The following is a 25907-nucleotide window of genomic DNA, read 5'->3' as shown; positions in this document are numbered from 1 at the left end:
TGTTGGATTTATCAATACCTTTCTAGTGAGTTCTTGAATTATATTTTCGGGTTCTCCTGGCGGGAATTATTAATTGATAACTTTTTGCCATGCTAACCTATGTGGCTGGGGATCTGCAAAGGGGAAAATGAACTGGGCAATTTCTCCAACACCAGGGCTCATAAAACATCTTTTACAAGAACCCTGCCTATATCGACCCCCCTCTCTCACCCCTGGAACACCTAGGGGAGGCTTTAGGGGTTCTGAATATGCAAATATATAGCAGATCCTCCCTCCACAGTACTCCTAGCACAAATGTCGATTTTTAGAAGCACTTTACTACAATAAGGTAAGTGAAATGTGCACTTTTACTAAACCCACGGCATATGCAACCTATTTTGAAAGGTTCCTTCTTATGAATACCTGACCCCCTCCACTGGGACATGTCGGGGAGACCCTGGGGGTACCTAATATGCCAAAACGTGTAGTTTATTAACTTTAAGTGCCCCAAACAACAAAGTCGAGTATGGGCACAATTTACATTTTAAAAGCAGTCCTGCAACACTGGGCTGCTTTTAAACTGACCTCAGGCTCAGCAGTGCACACATGCAAGTGCATAAGGGCTGCTGGCATCTTAACTTCCCTGCCCTATTCTATACTGGGGACTTAAAGGTAGCTTCAATCCTTCTGCCCTAGTATGTACTAGGGCCTTATAGGGGAGGTCATGCCAATCACAGGGGTACCCTAACCCATAGTGTGCCCAAGTGTATGTAGGTGCCTTTACTGTATTCTAAGTGACTCTTTCAGCATAGCACCGGCTCCGGGCCTGGTTAAGCAGAGCCCAGGGCCAGTCAGAGTCAGTTACCACCAGTCAGCAAAAAATGAGGGTGCCCAGGGCACAGGCTGACTTTGCAACACATTGTAATTGTGCGATTCGAGGCTCAGGCAGCAGAGGCAGTTAGTCTTGTAGAGTGTTTTGCTTCCTTTTGCATACTGATGATGGTGCTATTGTGCTTGGCGTTGGCTGACGTGATGAGTTGTCTGCGTGCTGCGCTGAGGGACCTCAGTAGAGTGAGGCCCTTGCGTGGTTCTCAGGCAGCAGAGGCTGGTTCGAGAGGGTTCTGCTTCTCTTCCATTAACTTTCCTGTTTGCATATAGAGAGTTCGCGGTCAGTACTAGGGTGCTAAAGGGTTTGACTTCCACGTTGATGTTTTAGTTGGTGCAAGGGTGTTCATATGGTTTTCCATCAACGGGTTCAAATCATTATAGAAGGGTAGAGAGGATGTGGTCTAACGGCTAGGGCGGTTGACCTCAAATCTAGGGAACCGGGTTCGAGGCTCAGCAATGATGCTCAACATCCTGTGATTCTGGGCAAATCACGTAATCTCCCCGTGCCTAACAAACATTATTGTGTCCTTGGGTAACGCAACTGGTGCTCATGTATAGCGCTCTGATGCTTTGGGTCGAGTTTGCGCTATATAAAACACAGGGGGAAAAAAGGGAGTGGACGTGGCAGAGCAAAAGAGGATTTCAACATTTAGGTCATGGGTGGAGAAGTCTTTGTAAGATCTTCAGATCTGTTGTCTTCTGGGTTGACCTTGGTGTGTTGGTTCAAAGCTGAGCTGGGTGAGGGACGGGAAGGTGGTCAGCAGCAGTATGGGAGGGTTGCAGTGGATGGTTTGTGATGTCAAGAAGATGTGGCCGTTGGTGTTTTTTGATTCTGCACTATGGATGCTAGAGCCTATGGTGGGCTGAGTTGTGGATAGTGGGATGTCGGAGGCGAGTGTTGCTTGCTTGCCCAGGGTGCAGGACCAGGGTGGCTTGTGGATTAAGGCGAGGGTTCCCCCCTTCTTTTGTGCGGTGTCTGCACTATGGATGCTCCAGCCTGTGGAACGGACACGTAGGATGTGCGGTGATGCGGCGCTGAGCCATGTTTCTCTGCTCAAGAGTGCGTCAAGGTTATGGTAGGTGATGAGGTGTGCAATGTCTCGAGCGTGGAGTTCTGAAGAGGGTGTATTCAGTGCTTTAAGTTGTGTCGTTCTTACTGGGTTGTGTTTGAGGATCAGTGTGTTAGTTTTGGGCTAGACACCTGAACAAAGGTGAACAGAAAGAACCATTCTCCTTAGCACTCCCAGGGTCTGATAAAACAAAGGTGAACAAGTGAAAGGAAAATGCTACTTACACGGTAGGCATCTGTTCTTGGCATATAGAGCTGTAGATTCATATGCTTATGCATAGATCGCCATCTAGTGTTGGGTCTGGATGTTTGCACTTTGTTTTTGTTTGAAGAAGTCTTTCCAGTCACGAGGTAGGTGACTCCTCCTTTCGGTGAAAGAGCGCATGGGAATCGACTCCATCCCTAGATTGTTTTGCCATAAATGGTGATGATGGAGTTAGTAAGAGTAGTAAAGAGAGATGTCCATGTATATAGTATCTAATTAAGATATTACTGCAACAGGTAAAGGTACCCGGGGAGGCGGGTGAGCGCATAGGACTGTACAGCTCTGTGTGTCAAGAACAGATGCATACTGGGTAAGTAGCATTTTCCGTTCGAGGCATATGAGCTGTAGATCATATGCGTTAGCATAGACTGCATAGCAGTTATCTCCCAAAGCGGTGGCTAGCCTGTAGCTGTTGCAGTGGTCTGTAATACTGTACACAAAACTGCCTGGCCCACACTAGCTTGTTGTCTTGCTAACACATCTACACAATAATGCTTTGTGAATGTGTGAGGTGTAGACCATGTTACAGCTCTGCAAAAGTCATCTATGGGTATATTTCCTAAGAATGCCATAAAAGCCCCCAGTTTGCGTGTAGAATGCGCTCTAGGGAGAATTGTTTATGTGCGTTTAGCTTTAATGTAGCATATTTTAGTGCACTTAACTATCCCCCTTGCAATACTTGATTTTGATATTGGATTGCCTTTATGTAGTGGAGCAAAAGTAACAAAAAATTGCTTGTTTTTCCTGAAAGGTTTTGTTCTTTCTATGCAGTACAGTAATGCTCTTTTGACATCTAAGGTGTGAAGAGCACGTTCTGCCACTGAATCTGGTTGAAGGAAGAACACAGGCAACTCAACAGACTGGTTGTTATGAAAGGCAGAAATGACTTTAGGTAAACATTTGGGGTTAGTTCTTAGAACCACTTTGTTGTGATGCATTTGTAAAAATGGCTCTTCTATGGTTAGTGCCTGAAGCTCACCCACTCTTCTCAGAGATGTGATGGCAACGAGGAAGGCTACCTTCCAAGTGAGAAATTGAAGTTCCCATTTGTGCAATGGTTCAAAAGGTGGACCCTTGAGACTTGTGAGGACTATGTTGAGATTCCACACTGGAGCAGGTGGAAGTCTGGGAGGAATCATTCCTCCAAGTCCTACCATAAATGCGTTAATAGCAGGCACTCTAAAAAGAGACAAATGCTGTCTGTTTTTTAGGAATGCAGCTATTGCAGCAAGATGTAAGCGTATAGATGTGTACTCTAAATTGGAACGCTGTAGATGTAGGAGATAGCAAATGATGTTTTGAATCGAAGCATCTAGCGGATTGATTTTCCTGTTGTTACAGTAAATAACGAACTGCTTCCATTTTGCTGCATAGCAGGCTCTTGTGGTAGGACGTCTAGCCTCTTTGATAATATTCATGCAGTCTGGCAGAAGATTAAGATAACCAAACTCTAGGATTTCAGGTGCCAGATCGCAAGGTTGAGTTGACTGGGTTCTGGATGCCTTATCTCTCCATGGTTCTGAGCGAGAAGATTGGGTGTAAGGTGTCGTTATTGGCGAGGAACTACTGATAGCTCCAACAGGGTTGTGAACCAGGGTTGACGGGCCCATGTGGGAGCAACTAGGATTAGTGTCATTGACTGCTGTCTGAGCTTCCGAACCACTAACGGCATGAGTGGGAGAGGCGGAAAAGCATAGGCAAATATCCCTGACCAATTCATCCACAGCGCATTGCCTTTCGACAATTGGTGTGGATACCTGGATGCAAAGTTTGGGCATTTTGCGTTTAGGTGAGTGGTGAACAGATCTATGTCTGGGAACCCCCACATTTGGAAGACTGGGAGTAGAACTTGAGGGTGGAGTTCCCATTTGTGGATCTGCTGCCGTTAATGACTGAGCAGATCTGCAATCTGGTTGACTACTCCTGGGAGGTGTTCTGCAAGGAGATATATCTTTTGAGGTATGGCCCATTTCCATATGCTTTGAGCTAGCTGCGGGAGCTGGAGAGAGTGTGCCCCCCCCTGTTTTTGAATGTAGTACATTGCTGTCATGTTGTCTGTGCGAATCAGGACAGATTTGCCTACTAGATGAAGTTGAAAGGTTTTCAATGCTAGAAAAATTGCTAGCAGTTCTAGATGGTTTATGTGGAGTTGTTTCTGTTGTAGAGTCCACATGCCCTGAATGGTATGTTTTTGAAGATGAGCTCCCCAACCAGGGAGGGATGCGTCTGCAGTGAGCACTATCTGTGGAACCGGGTCGATGAATGGCCGCCCTATGGAAATGTTTTGTGTATTCCACCACTGCAGAGAGCGACAAGTGCGGCCATCCACCAACACTAGATCTGATAACTGACCTTGAGCCTGGTTCCACTGATGAGCCAGGCATTCCTGTAGGGGATGCATTTGGAGTCTTGCGAAAGGAAAGATTAAAATGCAAGATGCCATCATTCCTATCAATTGCATTAACACTCGAGCTGGTAATGAGTGTTGAGGCTGAAACTGCGATATTAGAGTTTGCATGTTGAGGATCCCGACTGGGTTGGGAAACGCTGGAGCTTTCTGAGTGTCTATTGTGGCTCCTAGATGCACTTGTGTGTTGGATGGTTGGAGATGAGACTTGGTGAGGTTTAAGGTGAACCAGAGGTCGTGAAGCAGTTGGACTGTTTTTCGAGTGTGACGTAGGCAGCTCTGATGTGATCTGGCATGTATTAGCCAGTCGTCTAGGTAGGGGAAGACGTGAATGTGCTGTCTTCTTAGATGAGTTGCGACTACTGACAGACACTTTGTGAAAACCCTGGGTGCTGTAGTTACTCCGAATGGGAGGACTTTGTATTGACAATGTTGGCCGTCGACCACAAACCTGAGGTATTTGTGGTGAGCGGGGTGAATGGGAGTATGGAAATAGGCGTCCTTTAGATCCAGAGTGGACAGAAAGTCGCCTTGCTGAAGGAGTGGGAGCACCTGTTGAAGTGCGACCATGTGGAAGTGGTCTGATTGGATGTAGAGATTTAGGGGCACATGCATCAACAATGCCATTTGCGATTCCTTATTAGCGAAAAATAAGGAATCGCTAATAAGGAATAGCAAAAGGCTATGCATGTAGGAATCGCTATTCAAATAGCGATTCCTTAACTTTCCTTAATTGCTACTAGCAAATTGCGAGTCGCAATTAAGGAATGCCATCCCAATCATTCCTATGGGCCTCCAGGCCCATAGGAATGAATTGGAGATTGCATGAGCAAATAGCGAGTACCAGTAGGTTCTCGCAAATTGCTCATGCAATTTCAAGGGTGCAAGCCAGGGTGTCAAAATGACACCCTATTGCACCCCTGAAATTGATATGTGCACATATGTTGCACACACACATGCTCTAAGGGCATGTGTGTGCGCAACATGAAACTTTGAAAAATGCACAAAAGTGCATTTTTCAAACTTTTAGCAAATTACCATGCAGTTCATCTTCATGGTAATTTGCTCCCCCTATTAGCGAATTCGCTAATTTTTTAACTTTCATGCATTGCATTTAAGGAATCCCAAATTGAGATTCCTTAAATTAAGGAATCTCAATTTGGGATTCCTTAAATGCTATCGCTATTTAAGGAATCGCTATTTAAGGATTCCTTAAATAGCGATTTTTGCTTTTGGGTTGATGCATTGGGATTGGGTATTTTTAACTCAATACCGGGAGCTATTAGCGAATCGGTATTTTACCGACTGGATTTTGGCTTGATGCATGAGGCTGATAGTTCTCGGAGGTTCAATATAGGTCTTAAAGAGACATCCTTCTTGGGAATTAAGAAGTACAGGGAGTATACCCCGGCCCCTTGGTATTGTAATGGGACTGGTTCTATGGCTTGTTTTTCTAGGAGAGAGAGAGAATCTCTTGCTTTAAGAGTGAGAGATGTTCCGGTGACATTGCAAGTGGTCTTGGAAGGATATTTGGGGGATTGGCTGTAAGTTCCAGGCAGTAACCATATTGGATAAATTGGAGTACCCATTTGTCTGAAGTGATGGAGCTCCAGACAGGGAGAAATTGGGAGAGACGTCCGCCGATAGGAGTGGAATGATCGGGAGTATGGGATGGAAGTCACTGTTTGTTGCCGGTGGGGGAGGAGTGTGTGGAGTTTCCTGTGCTTCTCCCCTTACCATTGTTCCCTCTAAAACCTCCTCTGAAATAACCTCTCTGTGAGGGGGATTGATTATTACCTTTGTAAGAGGTGGTAGTCTCGGTGGACATGTTTTTAGAGCCACCCCTATAAAAGGAACGGCGAAAGGAACCCCTATTAGTGGGTGATTGCAAAGCCCCTATGGACTTTGCGACCTCTGTATCTTTTTTCATTTTTTACAGTAAGTTGTCCTCTGCTGGTCCAAAGAGATGTTCCTTATCAAAGGGTTGGTTGAGGATGGAGGTGTGCACCTCAGATTTGAAACCTGAAATTCTCAACCAAGCATGCCTTCGCAAGAGTACACTGGCGTTAATTGTACGGGCTGCTGTGTCAGCCGCATCCAGGGCACACCTGATAGATGCTTACCCTCTTGAATAAGGTCATTAGCCTTAGGCTTATGTTCGTCTGGTAAGAACTACATGAGTTTCTCTAACTCATCGTAGTGAGCCCTATCATAACGAGCCAGCAAAGCTTGAGCATTTGGTTAGCTTCTTGTGAAGCTACTCTTTTGCCCGAGGCGTCAATGAGCTTGAACTTCTTATCTGGAGAAGGAGCTTCACCTGACGTTTGGGAGTTGGCGCTCTTACGAGCATTAGAGACTACAAGGGATTCTAACGGTTAACTGGCCCTTGATGTATGTAGGTTCGGTGGTGCAGGCTTATATTTTTTCTCCACCCTAAGAGTAATAATTCCTGCCCTGACGCGGTCTTTGAAAATGGTCTCAGTATGGTTTAACGTGCCTTTGAGCACGGGTGATGTATGAGTGACTCTCTGAGAGGAGCTAGGGGTCTCAAAGAGGAAATCCTGCTCTAATGTCCCGTGATATTGAGCAGCTCAATGTACCCAATGTTGTCATCTGGCGGGGAGGGTCTGGCGGGGTACAAATCTGGATCATTATCTTCCTCTGGATCAGTGTGATAGTCCTGCCAAGGATCAGTGTCCTGTGGGGGATCTGGATTGTCATCCCCATCTCCATCCCCATCATCTTGTGGGTTAGGTGAAGTTGGTGGTGAATTTTCAGGTGAATTAAGTAAATTAGGATTAGTAGGAGAAGTAGGTGTAATGTAAGGAGGGGAAGGGTTAGTACCCACACTTTTCTTCTTTAGAGGAATGTGGTAGTCCTCTGGTAGGTCTAATTTCCTCTTTTTGTGTAGAGTGGCCTTAATATGCCCTGTATCAGGATGAATCATCAACTTCTGTTTCGGATCCGAAATGGAGTGATCGGACCGAGACTCTTTCGACAGAGTGTCTTTATCCTTGGTTGCCTGTTTCGGCACTGAAGGTTTCGGCTCTGAGCCTCTCGGCACTGGTGGTGTCGGCTTAGACTTGTGTTTCGGTTCCGAAGGTGTTAGGGTGGCACCGAGATGGGGTGGGTTCGAGCCCAAACCGGAGGGCTTTTTTTTATGTTTCAGGACCGGGCCCGAAGGCGGGGCGTCTGAAAGTTTTTGTCGGTGCCGACCTTGGCCCGAAGGCAAAGGAGGGACCGGAACCTTTGTCTTAGGTTGTTGGGGGGCAAGGGGTTGTCTTTACTCACGGTATGCTGACCCAGACTAACTTGCTCCTCTTCTTTGATGTCTGAGTCGTCCTCGGACACGGAGATATGTTCTTCTTCTTCGGCTCCTTGGGCATGATCATCGGAGTCGGACTCTTCGCCGAAGATGTACGGTGCGGAGCCGCTTTGCTGTTGCATTTCGTGACGTTGAGCCCGATGATTACGAGCAGTCTTTTTCGATCTGAACGATCGACACGCGTTGCAGTCTTTCTCATCGTGTTCTGGGGACAGACAGAGGTTGCACAGTTCATGCAAGTCGGTGCATGGAAACTTAGCACGAGGCCCGGGACATAACTTGAAAGAAGTCTGTTCCATCAACTGCTAGAGCAGGCGGCGTGAGTCGGCCCAATGGCCTTCCACGAGTTTTCCGATCGAAGATTTTACAGTGGAGACGATATGCGACGAATGTAGAATCGCGGTTGATAACAATACCGTTGAGGGTATGGATTGCGTGTTGAAGGGGTTCGAGAAACGGTGCCGAACTGGAGCGCAGCAATAAACATCCGAACCCGATGGCGGAAAAAAACTATTTAAGGATGGAGTCGATGCCCATGCGCACTATCACCGAAAGGAGGAGTCACTTACCTCGTGACTGGAAAGACTTCTTCTAACAAAAAGGAAGTTGTAACATCCGGACCCAACACTAGATGGTGATCTATGCATAAGCATATGATCTACAGCTCATATGCCTCAAACTAATAATTTCCCTTCCTGTGGACTAACAGAAGAAAGACGAAGAGATGGGAGAAAGGAAACAACGGCAGGTTAAAGAAAACACTAAGCTTTATTAACACCTAGGGGGAGGCACAGCGAAGAACAGCATCATATATTAATGTCAAAATCTTACTCTTTCCATCTCAAATATATACACATCCTGGGTCTTAGGAAACAAATACAAACATCAGCAGGTGTAACATCCAAAAATCAAAGAACAAAATGTGAAGTGAACAGAATTCATTACAACACGCCTAGCACACGCCGGGCTTCCTAGACTGGCACAGGGAGCAACAGAGGCAGGCCCGAGGGGCAGTAGAGACTGGCACGAGGGGGCAAGAGGCAGGAAGCAAGGGCAGTAAAGACTGGAACAGAGGGGCAAGAGGCCGGCACAGGGGGGCAGGATGCCAGCACCCGGAGCCATCAGAAGATGGCACAGGGAGTCAGTAGTAGAAGGTGGGATGGGGGCAGTACAGACTGGCACAGCTCTCTGCCTCTTGTGATATACAAGCTGTCCCGCCCAGTCCCTGCACTTCTCTCAGTCCATCGCTGCATCTCCCCAGGATCTGTCTCTCACTCTCCTTTCTGCCTTTTCTTTCCCTTCTTTCTTCTTGCTTTCATGATCTCAGACGCTTCCACCTCTGACCCACTGTTTCTTACCTCCTCTCACCAGTCTCTCCCTCAGTTGCTTCCTTTGTCTCCTCATTTGTTCAACTTCAGCCAAATAACAGTTTTATTTGCACACTCTTATTCCGCTTCTGTAATCTTCAACTTTCACTCACTCACTCACCTTTTCACACCCATTCTCTTTCTTTAACTCCCAATCTCATGCTCACACAGAGACCACACGCACACACAGAACCAGATCAGGAGGACAAGCTTTCTCTTACATTTTCATAAAGCATGGGGCAGCCATCCACTCCGCATCAGCGTCTCCTCTCTTCTTAAATTCCACAAGAAGCTGAAGACCTAGCTTTTCGACTAGCTAACCTACCCCAGGCAAGGCTAGAGCCATTCACCGGCTCAGCACCTGGATACACTCACGGGTGATTAATCAACCTACCCTAGGCAGGGCTCGGCACCCACACATGCTCAGCGCCAGGGTACACTTGCGGGTGATAGTGCACATTGCAAATAAACATAGCATAAAAAACATAACAAAACATAAAAAACAAACATAACAAACAATGACATAGCAAATGAAACATAACACACTCTTTCTTGTTTCGTTTTTACAGACGAGCTTTCTCTCGCTTCTTCTGTCTCCCTTCTCAGTGTTTATCCTTTTTCTCTCACGCTTGCTTTTGCACACACTCACTCTCATCCTCTCTTTCACTCATTCTCACTCTCTTCCCCTCCCTCCCATGCTCACTCGTCTCCCACTCTGATGTCCACATGCTGCTCTGCTGTCCCATAGCCCATGCTTTCGTCAGAGCTGTACACAGCATTAGTGTTGACGACTGACTCTTTCTCCAGCGGTGACTTAACTGAGGCCACGCCTACCCTTGGCATCCTGTTGAAGGACAGTAGGGCTCATCCCAGGAGTCAAGACTGGCAGAGAGAGACCAAGGACTGAATGGGCAAAGGGGGAGCCCCTGCCCAGTCTGTCCCAGCTGTGACTGGCAATAGTCTTTTCATTTCTGCTCCTACCTATTCAGGCGACCACCAGCACCAACATTCCAGAAAAAATAATACAAAATAAAGATTTAAAAAACCAACACCATTCATCATATCCTTGTACGTCCCATTGCCAGCAACGGGATACAACTGGGGCACTTCCGGCGACCAGAGATTCACTTTGTGACAGGCCAGGAGAAGCAGAGGCCAGCAGCGTCCCATAACACCCCACCCCTTTGGTCTAAGACACTTTATCCTGGGATTGAAACAGAGCCGTGTGCGGTCCGAGGTACAGGCCCTACTGAGGAGCCTGTGTGAGAAGCAGACCCCATTGGGGCCCTTCTCCAGTGCCATGGGCTCACCCCCAAGTCAGGAGTCTGTAGGAGCGGATATGAAGCAGGTTCAAAGGCGCCCTACTCCAGTGCAATGGACTCCACTACAAGTCTGGGGGAGCCCCATAGGAAGTCAACCCCATTAACATAACGTGTATTTGTACAGCACACGTTCACCTCAAAGGGTATTGTGGCGCAGAATAACATTGTTGACCTCAGAAGGATGTTATGTTATGAATTTCTAAAGCGCACATGGCGGTTTCATGGAGCTAACTCTGGAGTGTGTCGGACCATAGGATGAGGTTACTCGTGAGCCTGCACAAACAGCCATGTCTTGAGCATTTTCCTGAAGCTCAGAAGATTATTGCATGATCTGATCTCCAGTGGAAAGGAATTCCACAATTTGGGGGCCAAGGAAGCAAACCTGTGTCCTCCCTGGCGTTTTAACTTGAAGGCAGGGGTGGTTAGTGGCTGATAATGGGCTGAGCGCAGGTTGCGGGAGGGGGTGTACCTAAATAATAGGCAGTTGATAAATTTAGGGCTTCGGCAGTATAGAGACTTAAAAATTAGGCAACCCGTCTTGAAGGCCGCGCGTTGGGAAATGGGGAGCCAGTGGAGTTTTCTTAGTTTTTGTGGCAACGGTTGGCAGAGTGCCATCTGGGTTGCTGGCGGATCAGTCTCGCTGCTTGGTTCTGGACCATCTGGAGTCGTTTGATTAAAGACAGTGGCATTCCGAGGTAAAATGAGTTGGCATAATCTAGGCGTGATAGTACGACCTGTATCAGTGCTGCGTGAGTGAGCAAATGACTGATCTTCCTAATTTTGCGCAACTGAAAGAAGCAGGTCGAGACCACTGCACCAACTTGAGATCTTCGTGAGAGATCGTCATTTATGGCGACCCCTAGGCTTTCAACAGAGGAGGAGGGAACGGGGGGGGACCCGAGTTCCGTTGGCCAGTAGTGTGGGCCCCAGAGGATCTGGCTATTCCCTGTCAGAACTAGTTCGGTCTTGCCTGGATTGAGTTTTAAATGGTTAGGTTCATCCAGTGCTGGGTTTGACAATGGGGTCAAACCCAGCCCCCTACAATGGATGCATTAGTCTACTAAGCCACCGGACCCCTTAGAGTCCCACTCCAGAGCCATGGGCTTCTCATCAAGTCGTCTGTTTGAGCCCAATAAGAAGCAGACCCCTGTGGGGCCTTACCCCAGATCCATGAACTCACCGATACAGCAGCAGAGTTTACGGACCTGATCAGAGACAGGGCTCGAGCTTGTCATTGAGAGAAAAACTCACATCAACTCACATGCAACCCAGGGTAGGCCCTACAGAGAGTGCCACACACTCAAGCCAAGAGCCTGGATCAGCCCATCAGAAACTGGAGTGCCCTTGTGGGTTCTGCTAGTCCATGCCCAGAGTCTGCATAAGCCCACCAGAAGCGAGCCCAGTTGGCGTGCCCCTGTGCGTTCTGCTAGCCCAAGCCCAGCTGGCATGCCCTTGTACGTTCTGCTAGTCCAAGCCAGGAGCCTATGTTAGCCAAAGGAGAGGTAGGCCTGCTGTGGCCTTACAGGGAGTGTCATGGCTCCAGTTCGGGTGCTCATCTGAGAATATTCAGGAACAGCAGCTGATTGGCCGGGCAGAGAGCGGCTAAGGGCAGGTGACAGGAACCATCCTCTGTCCCCCCCTTTCTGCTAGTTTACTCGCCAAATGCATCATTATTAGTTGTCTCTCTATTGATCGAGTACTTGTGTGATCTTGCACTGGCTGCAGACGATCTTCAAGGCAGTAGTGGGATCACATTCTGATGCCACCATGATCCCAGTGCCACAGATACTCAGAGTTCTTCCAGGGCACAGTGCCAAGCGCCTTAGCCAGGAGGCTCCTGTGCTGGTGATGAGGGAACGGTGCAGGTGGGAGGCTGAGCGCCAGAGTATCATGAGGTTTCTCCTCCTTGTACACACCCTTCCTGCCCCCCAAACAGCTGCTCCATTGACCAGATTAATATCCTGAGTGGGACATGACAGCGCTGGATTTAGTTAGTAGGGTTTTTGGCACTTAAAGAAATGAAGCTGCAGCCTACGAGGCGCCTTGGGAGGCATTCTTTCTGATTGTGCCGGAAGAGGGGTTCATGTGCCTACTCTGCATGAGATGGACAGAAGCGAGGGCTCTCCTTCCTCTGCAATGCTGAGGCTGTGGGTTACATGCGCTCGTGATACGCTCAGGACTTTTGGAAGCAGCACGCTTCAGCCACTACATGTGCCTGCGGCACGCTAAGGTTATTCAGGAGCAGCACACTTCAGGTGTTATATGTGCTCAAGGCACGCTAAGGTCTTTCAGGAGCAACATGCTTCAGGTGTTACATGTGCTTGAGGCACGCTAAGGTCATTCAGGAACAGCACGCTTCAGGCATTGCATGTGCCCGCAGCACGCGAACGTCGTTCAGGAGCAACATGCTTCAGGTGTTAGCATGTGGCCACAGGACACTGAGGTCTTTCAGGAGCAGTGCGCTTCAGGGGTTACATGTTCCCAGAACACGCTAAGGTCATTCAGGAACAGCACACTTCAGGCATTACAGCATACTAATGTCTTTCAGGAGCAATATGTTTCAGGTGTTACATGTGCTTGAGGCACGCTTAGGTCATTAAGGAGCAGCACGCTCCAGATGTTACATGTGCCCACGGCATGCTAAGGTCATTCAGGAAAAGCACGCTTGAAGTGTTACATGTGCCTGCAGCACGCTAAGATCATTCAGGAGCAGCACGCTTCAGGCGTCACTTAAGCCCACGGTACTCTAATGTCATTCAGGAGATGCATGGTTCAGGTGTTACATTTGCCCACGGCACACAGACGTCTTTCAAGAGAAGCACGCTTCAACACTGCGCATAGCCTGTTTCATTGGCTGCTCCATCGAATCTCTACGGCGAGCCTCAGTTTCGGTGCAGCAGATTCTGATGACACCGCGACACTCCGAACCCAGGAAACGATGCCAGTGCTCGACTTATACTCCACCAAGCGCCCAGGTCCCCTCATCTTTTTCTGCTACCTCTCCGCCCAGCCTGCATGTCCTGTCACCCCAGCCAGACCTGCATCATATTTACATCCAGTGCTTGTACAACATGCGAAGCTTGAAGGAAACAGTGGCCCCGTGGGTCGGGGCTCCAGGAGACTGAATGATTCTCAGTATGAGAAGCACCAGGGGGGGGGGCAGTGTTGGGGGTCAGAAGGGGAGGGGTAGGGGTTTTCCTTGGAGCATCCCATTACAGTTTCTTTCTCTGTTAGCTGCTCACACAAGGCCCTGGGGCTTCCAGTTTTAGAGACAGGAAAAGACAGCAGATTAAGAACAGTGCCCCAAGGGTTGGCTCACCCAAGCTCCTGCTGGGCGGGCTTGTTACAGATCCCACCACCGTAGACCACCCGTTTTCCGAGCATGCACATGTGTGACTTCATGAGGTGTATATATATTCCAGTGATCCCACACTAAATTTCCAGTGTTCCCAGCAGAGTTAAGATACACAGTAGGTTTCCGTGCCTCGAAGCACCACGGCAGGTGGTTGGCGACTGGTCCAACCACACGTCTGGCAAGGTCCAGTGCATATCTCTTGAGCCCCAGAGGGCATCCTACTAGCAAGAGATCTAGAAGGTTCTACAGCTACTGCTAGGAAAGTTCAAGCAGAGATTCAGTCAGGGGGTCGTGGAAGAGTCCGTGGATATTATCTCTCCATCATGCGATCATGGCGACCAGGCACGAAGGGACGATCCCAGGGCTGCCCACTTGCAGGAGTTACACCATGTTCATAGCGTCTTCCATCAGGAACTGGTGGATCTGCTGGAAGGACGGCCGATCCTTGGCGTCGCGACACCAGCAGCTGAGCATCACCTCATAGAGGGCTTGTGGACAGACAGACGGGCGGCTCAGGTAGATCTGAAGGAAACAAGAGGATTGTTACAGTATGGAGCAGAGAACCAGACCAGGGGAAAAAGAGAGACATTTGGAAGCAGGGTACATACCACATGCACGTCCATCAATGTCTCACAGCTCATCTATCAAGGTGCAACACAGTAACACGCTTTAGAATTAGTACACAATTCTTTCATAGCTTGTACATCAATGTGCAACACTGTAACACTTGTTACAATTAGTGCATCAAAGTGCAACACTAAAAGGCTTTTTAGAATTAGTGCATCAATGTGTATTGGTAAGGAATATGCTACTTACCAGTATGCATCTGTTCTTGGCATGTAGAGCTGCAGAGTTGTACACTTAGCTTAAGGTCGCCATCTGGTGTTGGGCCCGGATGTTTGCAGTTTGTTTTTCTTCTTGGACCGTCTTTGGAAGTCACGAGTTTGGTGACTCCTCCTTCGGTCCGTACTGCGCATGGGCTTCGGCTCCATCCTCAGATTGTTTTTCGCCAACAGGGAAATGATGGAGCTTGGTAATCATAGTGAGAAACCCATGTGTGTTGTATCTAAATAAGATGTACTGGAACGGATACAGGTAGCCGGGGAGGCGGGTGGGCGTGTACAACTCTGCAGCTCTACATGCCAAGAACAGATGCATACTGGTAAGTAGCATATTCCGTTCGAGGCATATGAGCTGCAGATTGTACACTTAGCATAGATTATATAGCAGTACCCAACCTTAGCGGCGACCACCGGTATCCGTTGCAGCTGTTTGAAAAAGTGTCTTTAGTACAGCCTGGCCCACCCTAGCTTGCTGCTTGGAATGCACATCTACACAGTAGTGTTTTGTGAAGGTGTGCGGTGTAGACCATGTGGCTGCCTTGCAGATGTCATCTAAGGGTATATTCCCTAGAAAACCCATAGAAGCCCCTAACTTTCTTGTAGAGTGGGCTTTAGGGGGAACAGATAATGTTCTTTTTGCCTTCTGATAGCAAATGTGTATGCATTTTACAATCCACCTAGCTATCCCTGATTTTGAAATGGGGTTGCCTTTATGTGGTGGAGAGAAGGAAACGAACAATTGTTTAGTCTTCCTGAAGGGTTGCGTTCTTTGTATGTAGTATAGCAACGCCCTTTTCACATCAAGTGTGTGTAAGGCCCTTTCCGCAACAGATTGGGGTTGCGAAAAGAAGACAGGTAATTCCACCGATTGATTGAGGTGGAAGGGGGTAATGACTTTGGGCAGAAACTTCGGATTTGTGCGAAGTATGACCTTGCTGTGATGTATTTGTAGGAAGGGTTCCTGTATGGTGAACGCTTGTATTTCACCAACCCTTCTAAGGGAAGTGATAGCTACAAGGAAAGCTGTTTTCCAGGTGAGAAACTGTAGCTCACATTTGTGCATTGGTTCGAAGGGTGGACCCATTAGTCGTGTAAGAACTAAATTTAGATTCCATACAGGGGAAGGTGGTGCCCTGGGAGGAATTACTCGTTTAAGGCCTTCCATGAAGGCTTTAATAGCGGGCACTCTGAAGAGTGATAAATGCTGCCTGTTTTGTAGATAGGCAGCGATCGCTGCTAGGTGTAGGCGTATGGATGAATATGCCAGGTTACACCTGTGAAGATGGAGCAGATAGCATATGATGTGCTGTATGGATGCATCTAAAGGGTTGATTGTATTGTTACGGCAGTACATTACAAATCTTTTCCACTTTGCGGCATAGCATGCTCTAGTGGTAGGACGTCTGGCTTCCATGATGATGTTCATGCAATCAGGGGGAAGGTTAAGGTATCCGAATTCTAAGATTTCAGGAGCCAGATCGCCAGGTTGAGCTGAGCTGCGTCCGGGTGCCTGATTTCTCCATGGTTCTGGGTTAGGAGGCATGGGGACAGGTGCAGTTTTTGATGTGGTACCACTGATAGTTGTAGTAGCGTGGTGTACCACGGCTGCCTGGCCCATGTTGGAGCTACCAGAATGAGTGTGAGGGAGTGCTGTTGTAGTTTCCTGACCACTAATGGAATTAGTGGGAGAGGTGGAAAGGCGTATGCAAATCTGCCTGACCAGTTCATCCATATCGCATTGCCCTTGGACAATGGGTGTGGGTATCTGGCGGCGAAGCTTGGGCATTTTTTGTTTTCGTGGGTGGCGAAGAGGTCTATCTGAGGATGCCCCTACTGTTGGAAGAATGGGTGAAGAACTTGTGGATGCAGTTCCCATTCGTGTAGTTGTTGCGTCTGTCTGCTGAGCAGATCTGCTATGGTGTTTTGTACGCCTGGAACATGCTGTGCCAGGAGAAAGATGTTTTGGGGAATTGCCCATCTCCATATGCTCTGGGCTAAGCGGGAGAGCTGGGGAGAGTGTGTCCCCCCCTGTTTCTGTATATAATACATCGCAGTCATGTTGTCTGTTCGAATGAGGACTGCTTTGCCTGAAATCTGTTTTTGGAAAGATTTCAGGGCTAGAAAGATCGCCAAAAGCTCCAGATGGTTGATGTGGAGCGTTTTTTGCTGTGGCGTCCATAGACCTTGCATTGTGAGGTGTAGGAGGTGCGCTCCCCAGCCGGAGAGCGATGCGTCCGCTGTTAGAGTCACTTGAGGAACCGGGTCCAGGAACGGCCGTCCTTTGGAAAGGTTTGTGGTGTTCCACCACTGCAGAGAGTGATGTGTGCGGCCGTCCACCAACACCAGATCCGTCAGCTGACCCTGGGCCTGGTTCCACTGTTGTGCTAGCCACTCCTGAAGTGGACGCATGTGGAGTCTTGCATGGGGCACTATGAAGATGCAAGACGCCATCATTCCTATGAGCTTCATAAACACTCTTGCTGGAAGAGAGTGCTGAGGAAGGAATGTTTTGCGTAAGGCTTGAATGCTTGTGATTCTGGCTGAGTTTGGATAGGCAATACCTTTGGAGGTGTCTATAGTGGCCCCGAGATATTGCTTTGTGTGAGATGGTATGAGGTGGGACTTTTGGTAGTTCACCGTGAAGCCTAGCTGATGAAGCAGTTGGATGGTGCTGTTTGTATGTTGCACGCATCGGTGGTAGGACGCGGCTTTTATCAGCCAGTCGTCTAAGTAAGGGAAGACGTGAATGTGTTGACGTCTGAGGTGTGCTGCTACTACTGCTAGGCATTTGGTAAACACCCGTGGTGCAGTGGTGACCCCGAAGGGGAGAACCTTGAATTGGTAATGTTGCCCGTCCACCACGAACCTGAGGTATTTCCTGTGAGAGGGGTGTATTGGAATGTGAAAGTATGCGTCTTTCAGATCCAGGGTTGTGAGAAAGTCTCCCTGGCAGAGGAGTGGGAGGACTTGTTGTAGGGTGACCATGTGAAAATGGTCTGAATGTATGTAGGCATTTAGAGGCCGGAGGTCCAGAATGGGTCTGAGGGTCTCGTCTTTCTTTGGTATTAAGAAATATAGGGAGTAGACCCCTAGATTTCGTTGATTGACGGGTACCTGCTCTATAGCGTGTTTTTGGAGGAGTGAGAGAACCTCTTGTTTGAGCAGTGTGGAATGTTCTTGAGACATTGGACGGTGCCTTGGTGGGATATTGGGTGGGGTAGATGTTAGCTCGAGACAGTACCCTGACCGAATTATTTGGGTCACCCATTTGTCCGATGTTATGGACTCCCATACGTGGATAAAATCTTGTAGTCTGCCCCCGACCGGAGTGGAATGGTCTGGGGGGAGCGGAGGGGAGTCATTGTGCGGGTGGAGTGGCAGAACGGGTGTTGTGTGGTTTTGCCCCTGCCTTTATTGTTGTTGCCTCTGTAACCACCCCTTTGGTTGCCCTTTGAAAAGGTATTTTGAGGAGGGGATTTGTAGGAGGTAGAGGCATTATCGGTGGAGGAGCCTCTGCCTGTGCCACGAAAGGACGAGCGTCGAAAGGAACGCTTAGAGGTTTGTGTTTGGAGTGCCCCCATAGACTTTGCTGTGTCTGTGTCTTTTTTCATCTTTTCCAGCGCTTCGTCTACTTTTGGCCCGAAGAGTGTTTGCTGGTCAAAGGTGTGATTGAGTATGGATGCCTGGACTTCAGGTTTGAACCCTGAGATCCTGAGCCAGGCATGGCGACGAAGCAGGACACTGGTATTGATGGCTCTAGAGGCAGTGTCGGCTGCATCGAGGGCACACTTAATGGAGGTGTTTGTAATTAGTTTACCCTCCTGTATCAGGTCATGAGCTTGGCGCTTGTATTTTTCTGGAAGGTGCTGCATAAGAGCCTCTAGTTCGTCATAGTGTGCTCTATCATATCGCGCAAGCAGTGCTTGGGTGTTTGCAATACGCCACATGTTTGCAGCTTGGTAGGCGGTGCGTTTACCAGACGCATCCAGAAGTTTAGATTCCTTGTCTGGCGGTGGGGCATCTCCTGAGGATTGGGAGTTAGCCCGCTTTCTAGCTGTGGAGACAACTAGGGAATCTAGGGGAGCAGGGCCCTTGATGTATGCAGGGTCTGTGGGTGCCGCCTTGTACTTCTTCTCTATTCTAGGGTTCAGTACTCTGGCTCTGACAGGGTCTTTGAACACCTCTGTAGCGTGCTTGGTGACACCCTTAAGCATGGGTAAAATGGAAGTGGATTTGTCTTGTATATCAAATGTATCCAGTAGGAAGTCTTCTTCCACTGGTTCACTGTGCATGTCCACCCCATGGTAGTGTGCTGCTCTCTGCACTAAATGATGAAACCCTAAAGAGTCCTCTGGAGGAGACGGCCTTGATGGGTATAGGTCGTCTTGAGGTACATTGGGTATATCAGGATTATTGTAATCCTCCCATGGATCTGGGGTCCCTGGTGGAGTGGGATCCATTGGGGCGTCCGCCGGGTAATTGTCCGGGTCCCCGTCATCCGGATCTGGGGATGGGGCCGGATCGTAGTGAGGTAAAGGTGGCGGAGACCTGTGAGGTGGAAGGGGTGGAGGAGGAAGGGGGGGGTGGCAGTGGGGAGGGCACTCTGAGGGGAAAAGTAGCAGAGTCCTTCCTTTTGGGTGGAGGAGGAGGAGCCGGAGCCTCAAGGCGTCGTTTCTTGGTAATTACAGTCAAAAGGCCAGTCTTTGGATCTCTGGACAAAGTCTTTTGTAAAGGGTCTGGTGTAAACAGAGCCAATGGCGCCGCGTCGTCTGTCGGCACCGGTGATTTCGGAACCGGGGGTTTCGATGGTCTGTGTACGCCATGCTTTTTTGAGGTCTCCGTGTGTTTCGCCGTCGAATGATGCTTCGGCGCCGGAGCATCGGTGCCGACAGATTTGTGTTTGTGTTTGGTCGGCACCGAGTGTCCAGGCTTCGGCACCGGTGGTTTCGGAGTGGATGGATTTTGCAGGCTTCGGTGCCGGATGGTGTTTCTCGGCACCGGGCGTCGGCTGGCTCGATCCCGAGCAGCCGTGAGACTTTGGGGGCTTCGACACCGGGCCCGAAGGTGGGGTGATCGAGGCTTTGGTTTTGGTTTTGCCCAGGCCGGCAGGCGAGGGAGTAACCTGAGTCTCTTTGGTTTTCGGCGCGGGGTTGGGAGGGGGCATAGTACTCACGGCCCGCTGTCCTGGTGTGACGTCCTCCACGTCGGAGTCGTCGGCCTCGGAAGCGCTGACGATGTCCTCCTCCTGTTCGGTGTGTGTTTGCCCCGAAGCTTCGGCGTCGTCTCCGAAGATGTCCGGTGGAGCTGCAGAGGATGAGTGCGCCATGGTGCGTCGAGCTCTTCGATCTCGGATGGTCTTCTTCGATCGAAAAGACTTGCAGGCGGGGCAGTCTCTAGCCTCGTGTTCCGGGGAGAGGCAAAGGTTACACACCTGATGGAGGTCGGTGTGGGGGAATTTAGACCCACATTTTGGGCACTTTTTGAACGGAGTCCTTTCCATCGGCCGGGACCGGAGTCGCGGAGGGCCCGAAGGCCGGTGTCGATGTACGGGATGGAGAAAGTGCCGCTTCGAGAGATGAAGATTATGAAGGAAACTCGAAGAATCGAGGATTTTCCGTCGAGGCTGGAACCGTAGAAGTTCGAAGCCGGAGCACGAAGTATCACATCCGAGCCCGATGGCGGAAAAAAAACAATCTGAGGATGGAGCCGAAGCCCATGCGCAGTACGGACCGAAGGAGGAGTCACCAAACTCGTGACTTCCAAAGACGGTCCAAGAAGAAAAACAAACTGCAAACATCCGGGCCCAACACCAGATGGCGACCTATGCTAAGTGTACAATCTGCAGCTCATATGCCTCGAACAACTTGTTTCATATTTAGTACATGGACATGCAACACAGTAATGCTTTTTAAAATGAGTGCATCCATGTGCCACGCCATAAGGCGCCTTAGAATGAGTGCATCCATGTGCCACACCATGAGGCGCTTTAGAATGAGTGCACCCATGTGCCACACCATAAGGCGCCTTAGAATGAGTACATCCATGTGCCACGCCATAAGGCGCTTTAGAATGAGTGCATCCACGTGCCACACCATAGGGCGCCTTAGAATGAGTGCATTCATGTGCCACACCATAAGGCGCCTTAGAATGAGTGCATCCATGTGCCACGCCATAAGGCGCCTTAGAATGAGTGCATCCATGTGCCACGCCATAAGGCGCCTTAGAATGAGTGCATCCATGTGCCACACCATAAGGCGCTTTAGAATGAGTGCATCCATGTGCCACGCCATAAGGCGCTTTAGAATGAGTACATCCATGTGCCACACCATAAGGCGCTTTAGAATGAGTGCACCCATGTGCCACACCATAAGGTGCTTTAGAATGAGTGCATCCATGTGCCACACCATAAGGCGCTTTAGAATGAGTGCACCCATGTGCCACACCATAAGGCGCTTTAGAATGAGTGCACCCATGTGCCACACCATAAGGTGCTTTAGAATGAGTGCATCCATGTGCCACACCATAAGGCGCTTTAGAATGAGTGCACCCATGTGCCACACCATAAGGCGCTTTAGAATGAGTGCATCCATGTGCCACGCTATAAGGCGCCTTAGAATGAGTGCATCCATGTGCCACGCCATAAGGCGCTTTAGAATGAGTACATCCATGTGCCACACCATAAGGCACTTTAGAATGAGTGCATCCATGTGCCACACCATAAGGCGCCTTAGAATGAGTGCATCCATGTGCCACACCATAAGGCGCTTTAGAATGAGTGCATCCATGTGCCACGCCATAAGGCGCTTTAGAATGAGTGCATCCATGTGCCACGCCATAAGGCGCTTTAGAATGAGTACATCCATGTGCCACGCCATAAGGCGCCTTAGAATGAGTGCATCCATGTGCCACACCATAAGGCACTTTAGAATGAGTGCATCCATGTGCCACGCCATAAGGCGCTTTAGAATGAGTGCATCCATGTGCCACGCCATAAGGCGCTTTAGAATGAGTGCATCCATGTGCCACACCATAAGGCACTTTAGAATGAGTGCATCCATGTGCCACACCGTAAGGCGCTTTAGAATGAGTGCATCCATGTGCCACGCCATAAGGCGCCTTAGAATGAGTGCATCCATGTGCCACACCATAAGGCGCTTTAGAATGAGTGCATCCATGTGCCACACCATAAGGCACTTTAGAATGAGTGCATCCATGTGCCACACCATAAGGCGCTTTAGAATGAGTGCATCCATGTGCCACGCCATAAGGCGCCTTAGAATGAGTGCATCCATGTGCCACACCATAAGGCACTTTAGAATGAGTGCATCCATGTGCCACGCCATAAGGCGCTTTAGAATGAGTGCATCCATGTGCCACGCCATAAGGCGCTTTAGAATGAGTGCATCCATGTGCCACACCATAAGGCACTTTAGAATGAGTGCATCCATGTGCCACACCATAAGGCGCTTTAGAATGAGTGCATCCATGTGCCACGCCATAAGGCGCCTTAGAATGAGTGCATCCATGTGCCACACCATAAGGCACTTTAGAATGAGTGCATCCAAGTGCCACGCCATAAGGCGCTTTAGAATGAGTGCATCCATGTGCCACACCATAAGGCGCTTTAGAATGAGTGCATCCATGTGCCACACCATAAGGCACCTTAGAATGACTGCATCCATGTGCCACACCATAAGGCGCCTTAGAATGAGTGCATCCATGTGCCATGCCATAAGGCGCTTTAGAATGAGTGCATCCATGTGCCACGCCATAAGGTGCCTTAGAATGAGTGCATCCATGTGCCACGCCATAAGGCGCTTTAGAATGAGTACATCCATGTGCCACGCCATAAGGCTTTTCATATCTACTGCGGTAATGTACAATCTTAAGATAGATTTCATAATCAGTACAAACATGTGCAAAGCTTGAATTCTTTTCGTAACAGTGCATTAATTTGTAGCTATGCTCTCTTTCCTAAACAGTAGCACACAGTATGTTTTCACAGACCTTTGGCTGTGGCCAGGAATGGGGAGGAGGGATGGGGGGTCACTGCAGGGTCTACAGAAGCTAACACCAGGCCTTACACCAAACCTCTTGTGCAGACAATGCACCGCAAGACAAAACCCCACTGTGCATGGCTGCCATGCAGCTGTAGGGCCTCTGTAGAGCCCTGCACTGCACCGGTTTTTGTGCCTCTGGACAGGTGGTGTATGGACTTCTACTGTATGCAATGCTCTTGGAAGACAAGCCCTACAGCCGGGTAATAAGCCAGCCATCTGCTAGATCACTGATTTAGATACATACGACCTTTGGATGTGCATGGTGGCGTGAGCCTAACCCATCATGTGAACGGCGAACATACACTATTTGTAAGTGCTTAGTTATTCTAACTTTTTAAAATATTGTAATGGGAGGGCTGGGAGTGGGGCCTGGCCTACAGTCAGTCTCCGCACCAGACTTGTGCCTCTAAACAAGCTGTCCTCAGCCGTGGGCACTGTCCTCTGAGTACAGTGCCTGGACCAAGCCAAAAACCAATCCTCATGGGAGTCAAACCCTATGCCATAGAACCAGCTATTCACGGCCTTCGGGTTGTGCAGATAGGTCTGGGTATTTGGCATGGCCCTGTGCCACCTCTTTATGCCACCAAACCAGCTGTACACAGACTTCAGCTTTGCTGATCAAGCTCTAGGTGCATGCTCTCTCCTCCAACCCCCTGACACTGAACCAGCCGTGCACGGCCATCGGTAGTACAGAGCACTCTGTGGGCGCAGGGCCTGGACTCTGGCCAGATACATCAACCCAACACTAGAAGGCAGGAATATGCAAAGCATGTGATCTAAAGTTTACATGCCTCGAACACTAATCAAGTGCAGGTTCCTCATAAAATGCCAATGTTACCAGCAAATGTGCACTTTTCTTTCGCCTTCCTTTCTTAACTGTGACCGCTCTATGAATCGGGACAACCTTAAAAATGTCAGCAGACGGCCGAACGGGCCACGTTTCGGCCAAATTTGGGCCTGAGATATCAAACGGTGACAAAGCTTTTTGACACTTTCCCTTTTATTGCTGCCTTGCCCACCAGGGAATGCCAGGAAACCTGGAATCCCTGCACTGGGCGAAGCTCGCTAACAGCCCGACACAACTGATGCAAAATTATGAAAAAACACCAAAGTTGTAAGTTAAACTGTACTGACCCCACCCCCTTTGATGAACCGCCTAAATCTTGATAGACAATAGAAAACGAAGGCCGGATCTAGATCTTGGCGGATGGGAGACTGTGTCACGAATGTGATGGTTATCCCGTCCGCCGTATTACAACTGCCACACAATATAACTCACTCTTGATACGGCGGATGGGGAGTCCGTGACGGAGTCTCCCATCCGCCAAGAGCTAAACCAGGCCCTAATTCTAGTAAGCTTCTGCCACGTTTTGTGCAGACTCATCACAGACCACCACATTTATCAATGAATAAATTAATATTAGTGTGTCTCCTCTCATTCTTGAGCGCCCCCTTTGATGGACACAATGGTGACTGATATCCCGTCTGCTTAAATATAAATCCCATAGGATATAATGGTATTTATGATTGGCCGGACAGGATATCCGTCACTGAGTAACCCGACTGCCAAGCTCGTACTCCGGCCCAATGTAAAAAAAAAAAATATATATATATATATACAAATATATATATATTACCCCTTCTGTCTCTGCTGACCCGGAGATGCTTCTCTCACCTGCTTGCCCTGATCGCGAAAGAATTCGCCTGCGTTCTCGATCACGTGCTCATCGGTCAGCTGGCTGTACGGCTGCTCTTTGCACAGCATCAAGATCTCCCACAAGGTCACCCCGAAAGCCCACACATCACTGGCAGCCGTGAACTTTCCCTGTGGGGAGATGAGACAAGAGGATACGGGGTGTCACCCAAAGCAGAAGCCTCAGCATTGAGCTAAGGGAGCAACTCAAAGTGAGAGAATGAGGAATAGGGAGAGAGATTGAGGTGGAATAAAATGGGTAATATGAGGTAAAGAAGAAGGGACAGGGTTCAGAAGGAGGGGCAGGGTACAGAAGGATGGACATTTGTATAGAAGATAGGACAGGGTACAGAAGATGGGACAGGGTACAGAAGGAGGGGCAGGGTACAGAAAGTGGGGCTGGGTACAGAAGGATGGGCAGGGTACAGAAGGTGGGGCAGAGTACTGAAGGAGGGAAATTTGTATAAAAGATGGAACAGGGTACAGAAGGAGGGACAGGGTACAGAAGGAGGGACAAAGTACAGAAGGAGGGACAGGGTACAGAAGGAGGGACATTTGCATAGAAGATGGGACAGGGTACAGAAGGAGGGGCAGGGTACAGAAGGAGGGGCAGGGTACAGAAGGAGGGACATTTGTATAGAAGATTGGACAGGGTACAGGAGATGGGACAGGGTACAGAAGGAGGGGCAGGGTACAGAATGAGGGACATTTGTATAGAAGATGGGACAGGGTACAGAAGGAGGGACAGGGTACAGAAGGAGGGACAGAGTACAGAAGGAGGGACAGGGTACAGAGGGATGGACATTTGTATAGAAGATTGGACAGGGTAGAGAAGATGGGACAGGGTACAGAAGGAGGGGCAGGGTACAGAAGGTGGGGCAGAGTACAGAAGAAAGGAAATTTGTATAGAAGATGGAACAGGGTACAGAAGGAGGGACAAGGGAACAGAAGGAGGGACAGAGTACAGAAGGGGGGACAGGGTACAGAAGGAGGGACATTTGCATAGAAGATGGGACAGGGTACAGAAGATGGGACAGGGTACAGAAGTAGGGGCAGGGTACAGAAGGAGGGGCAGGGTACAGAAGGAGGGGCAGGGTACAGAAGGAGGGACATTTGTATAGAAGATGGAACAGGGTACAGAAGGAGGGACAGGCTACAGAAGGAGGGACAGAGTACAGAAGGAGGGACAGGCTACAGAAGGAGGGCCATTTGTATAGAAGATGGAACAGGGTACAGAAGGAGGGACAGGGTACAGAAGGAGGGACAGAGTACAGAAGGAGGGACAGGGTACAGAAGGAGGGACATTTGCATAGAAGATGGCACAGGGTACAGAAG

The 25907-nt window shown here is 49.1% G+C and overlaps 1 protein-coding gene across 3 annotated transcripts in view; it reads right to left on the bottom strand.

Annotated features, from left to right (window-relative positions):
* Positions 1 to 8682: 8682 nt before the first annotated feature.
* The window catches only part of DDR1 (discoidin domain receptor tyrosine kinase 1), a 305588-nt gene continuing 288363 nt past the window's right edge, over positions 8683 to 25907 (bottom strand). For all 3 annotated transcript variants that reach the window (XM_085632879.1, XM_085632633.1, XM_085632714.1), the window contains 2 exons: positions 24555 to 24704; positions 8683 to 14499 (listed from right to left, as the gene is read on the bottom strand). In XM_085632879.1, the coding sequence (XP_085489005.1) occupies positions 14359 to 14499; positions 24555 to 24704 (291 nt within the window). In that variant the 3' untranslated portion in view covers positions 8683 to 14358. The remainder of the gene's footprint in view (positions 14500 to 24554; positions 24705 to 25907) is intronic.

This window comes from Triturus cristatus, chromosome 1_1 (assembly GCF_964204655.1).
Source record: "Triturus cristatus chromosome 1_1, aTriCri1.1, whole genome shotgun sequence".
NCBI classification, from domain to species: domain Eukaryota; kingdom Metazoa; phylum Chordata; class Amphibia; order Caudata; family Salamandridae; genus Triturus; species Triturus cristatus.
Note: the sequence above shows the minus strand (reverse complement) of the source record. Positions and strands in the feature narration are given on the sequence as shown.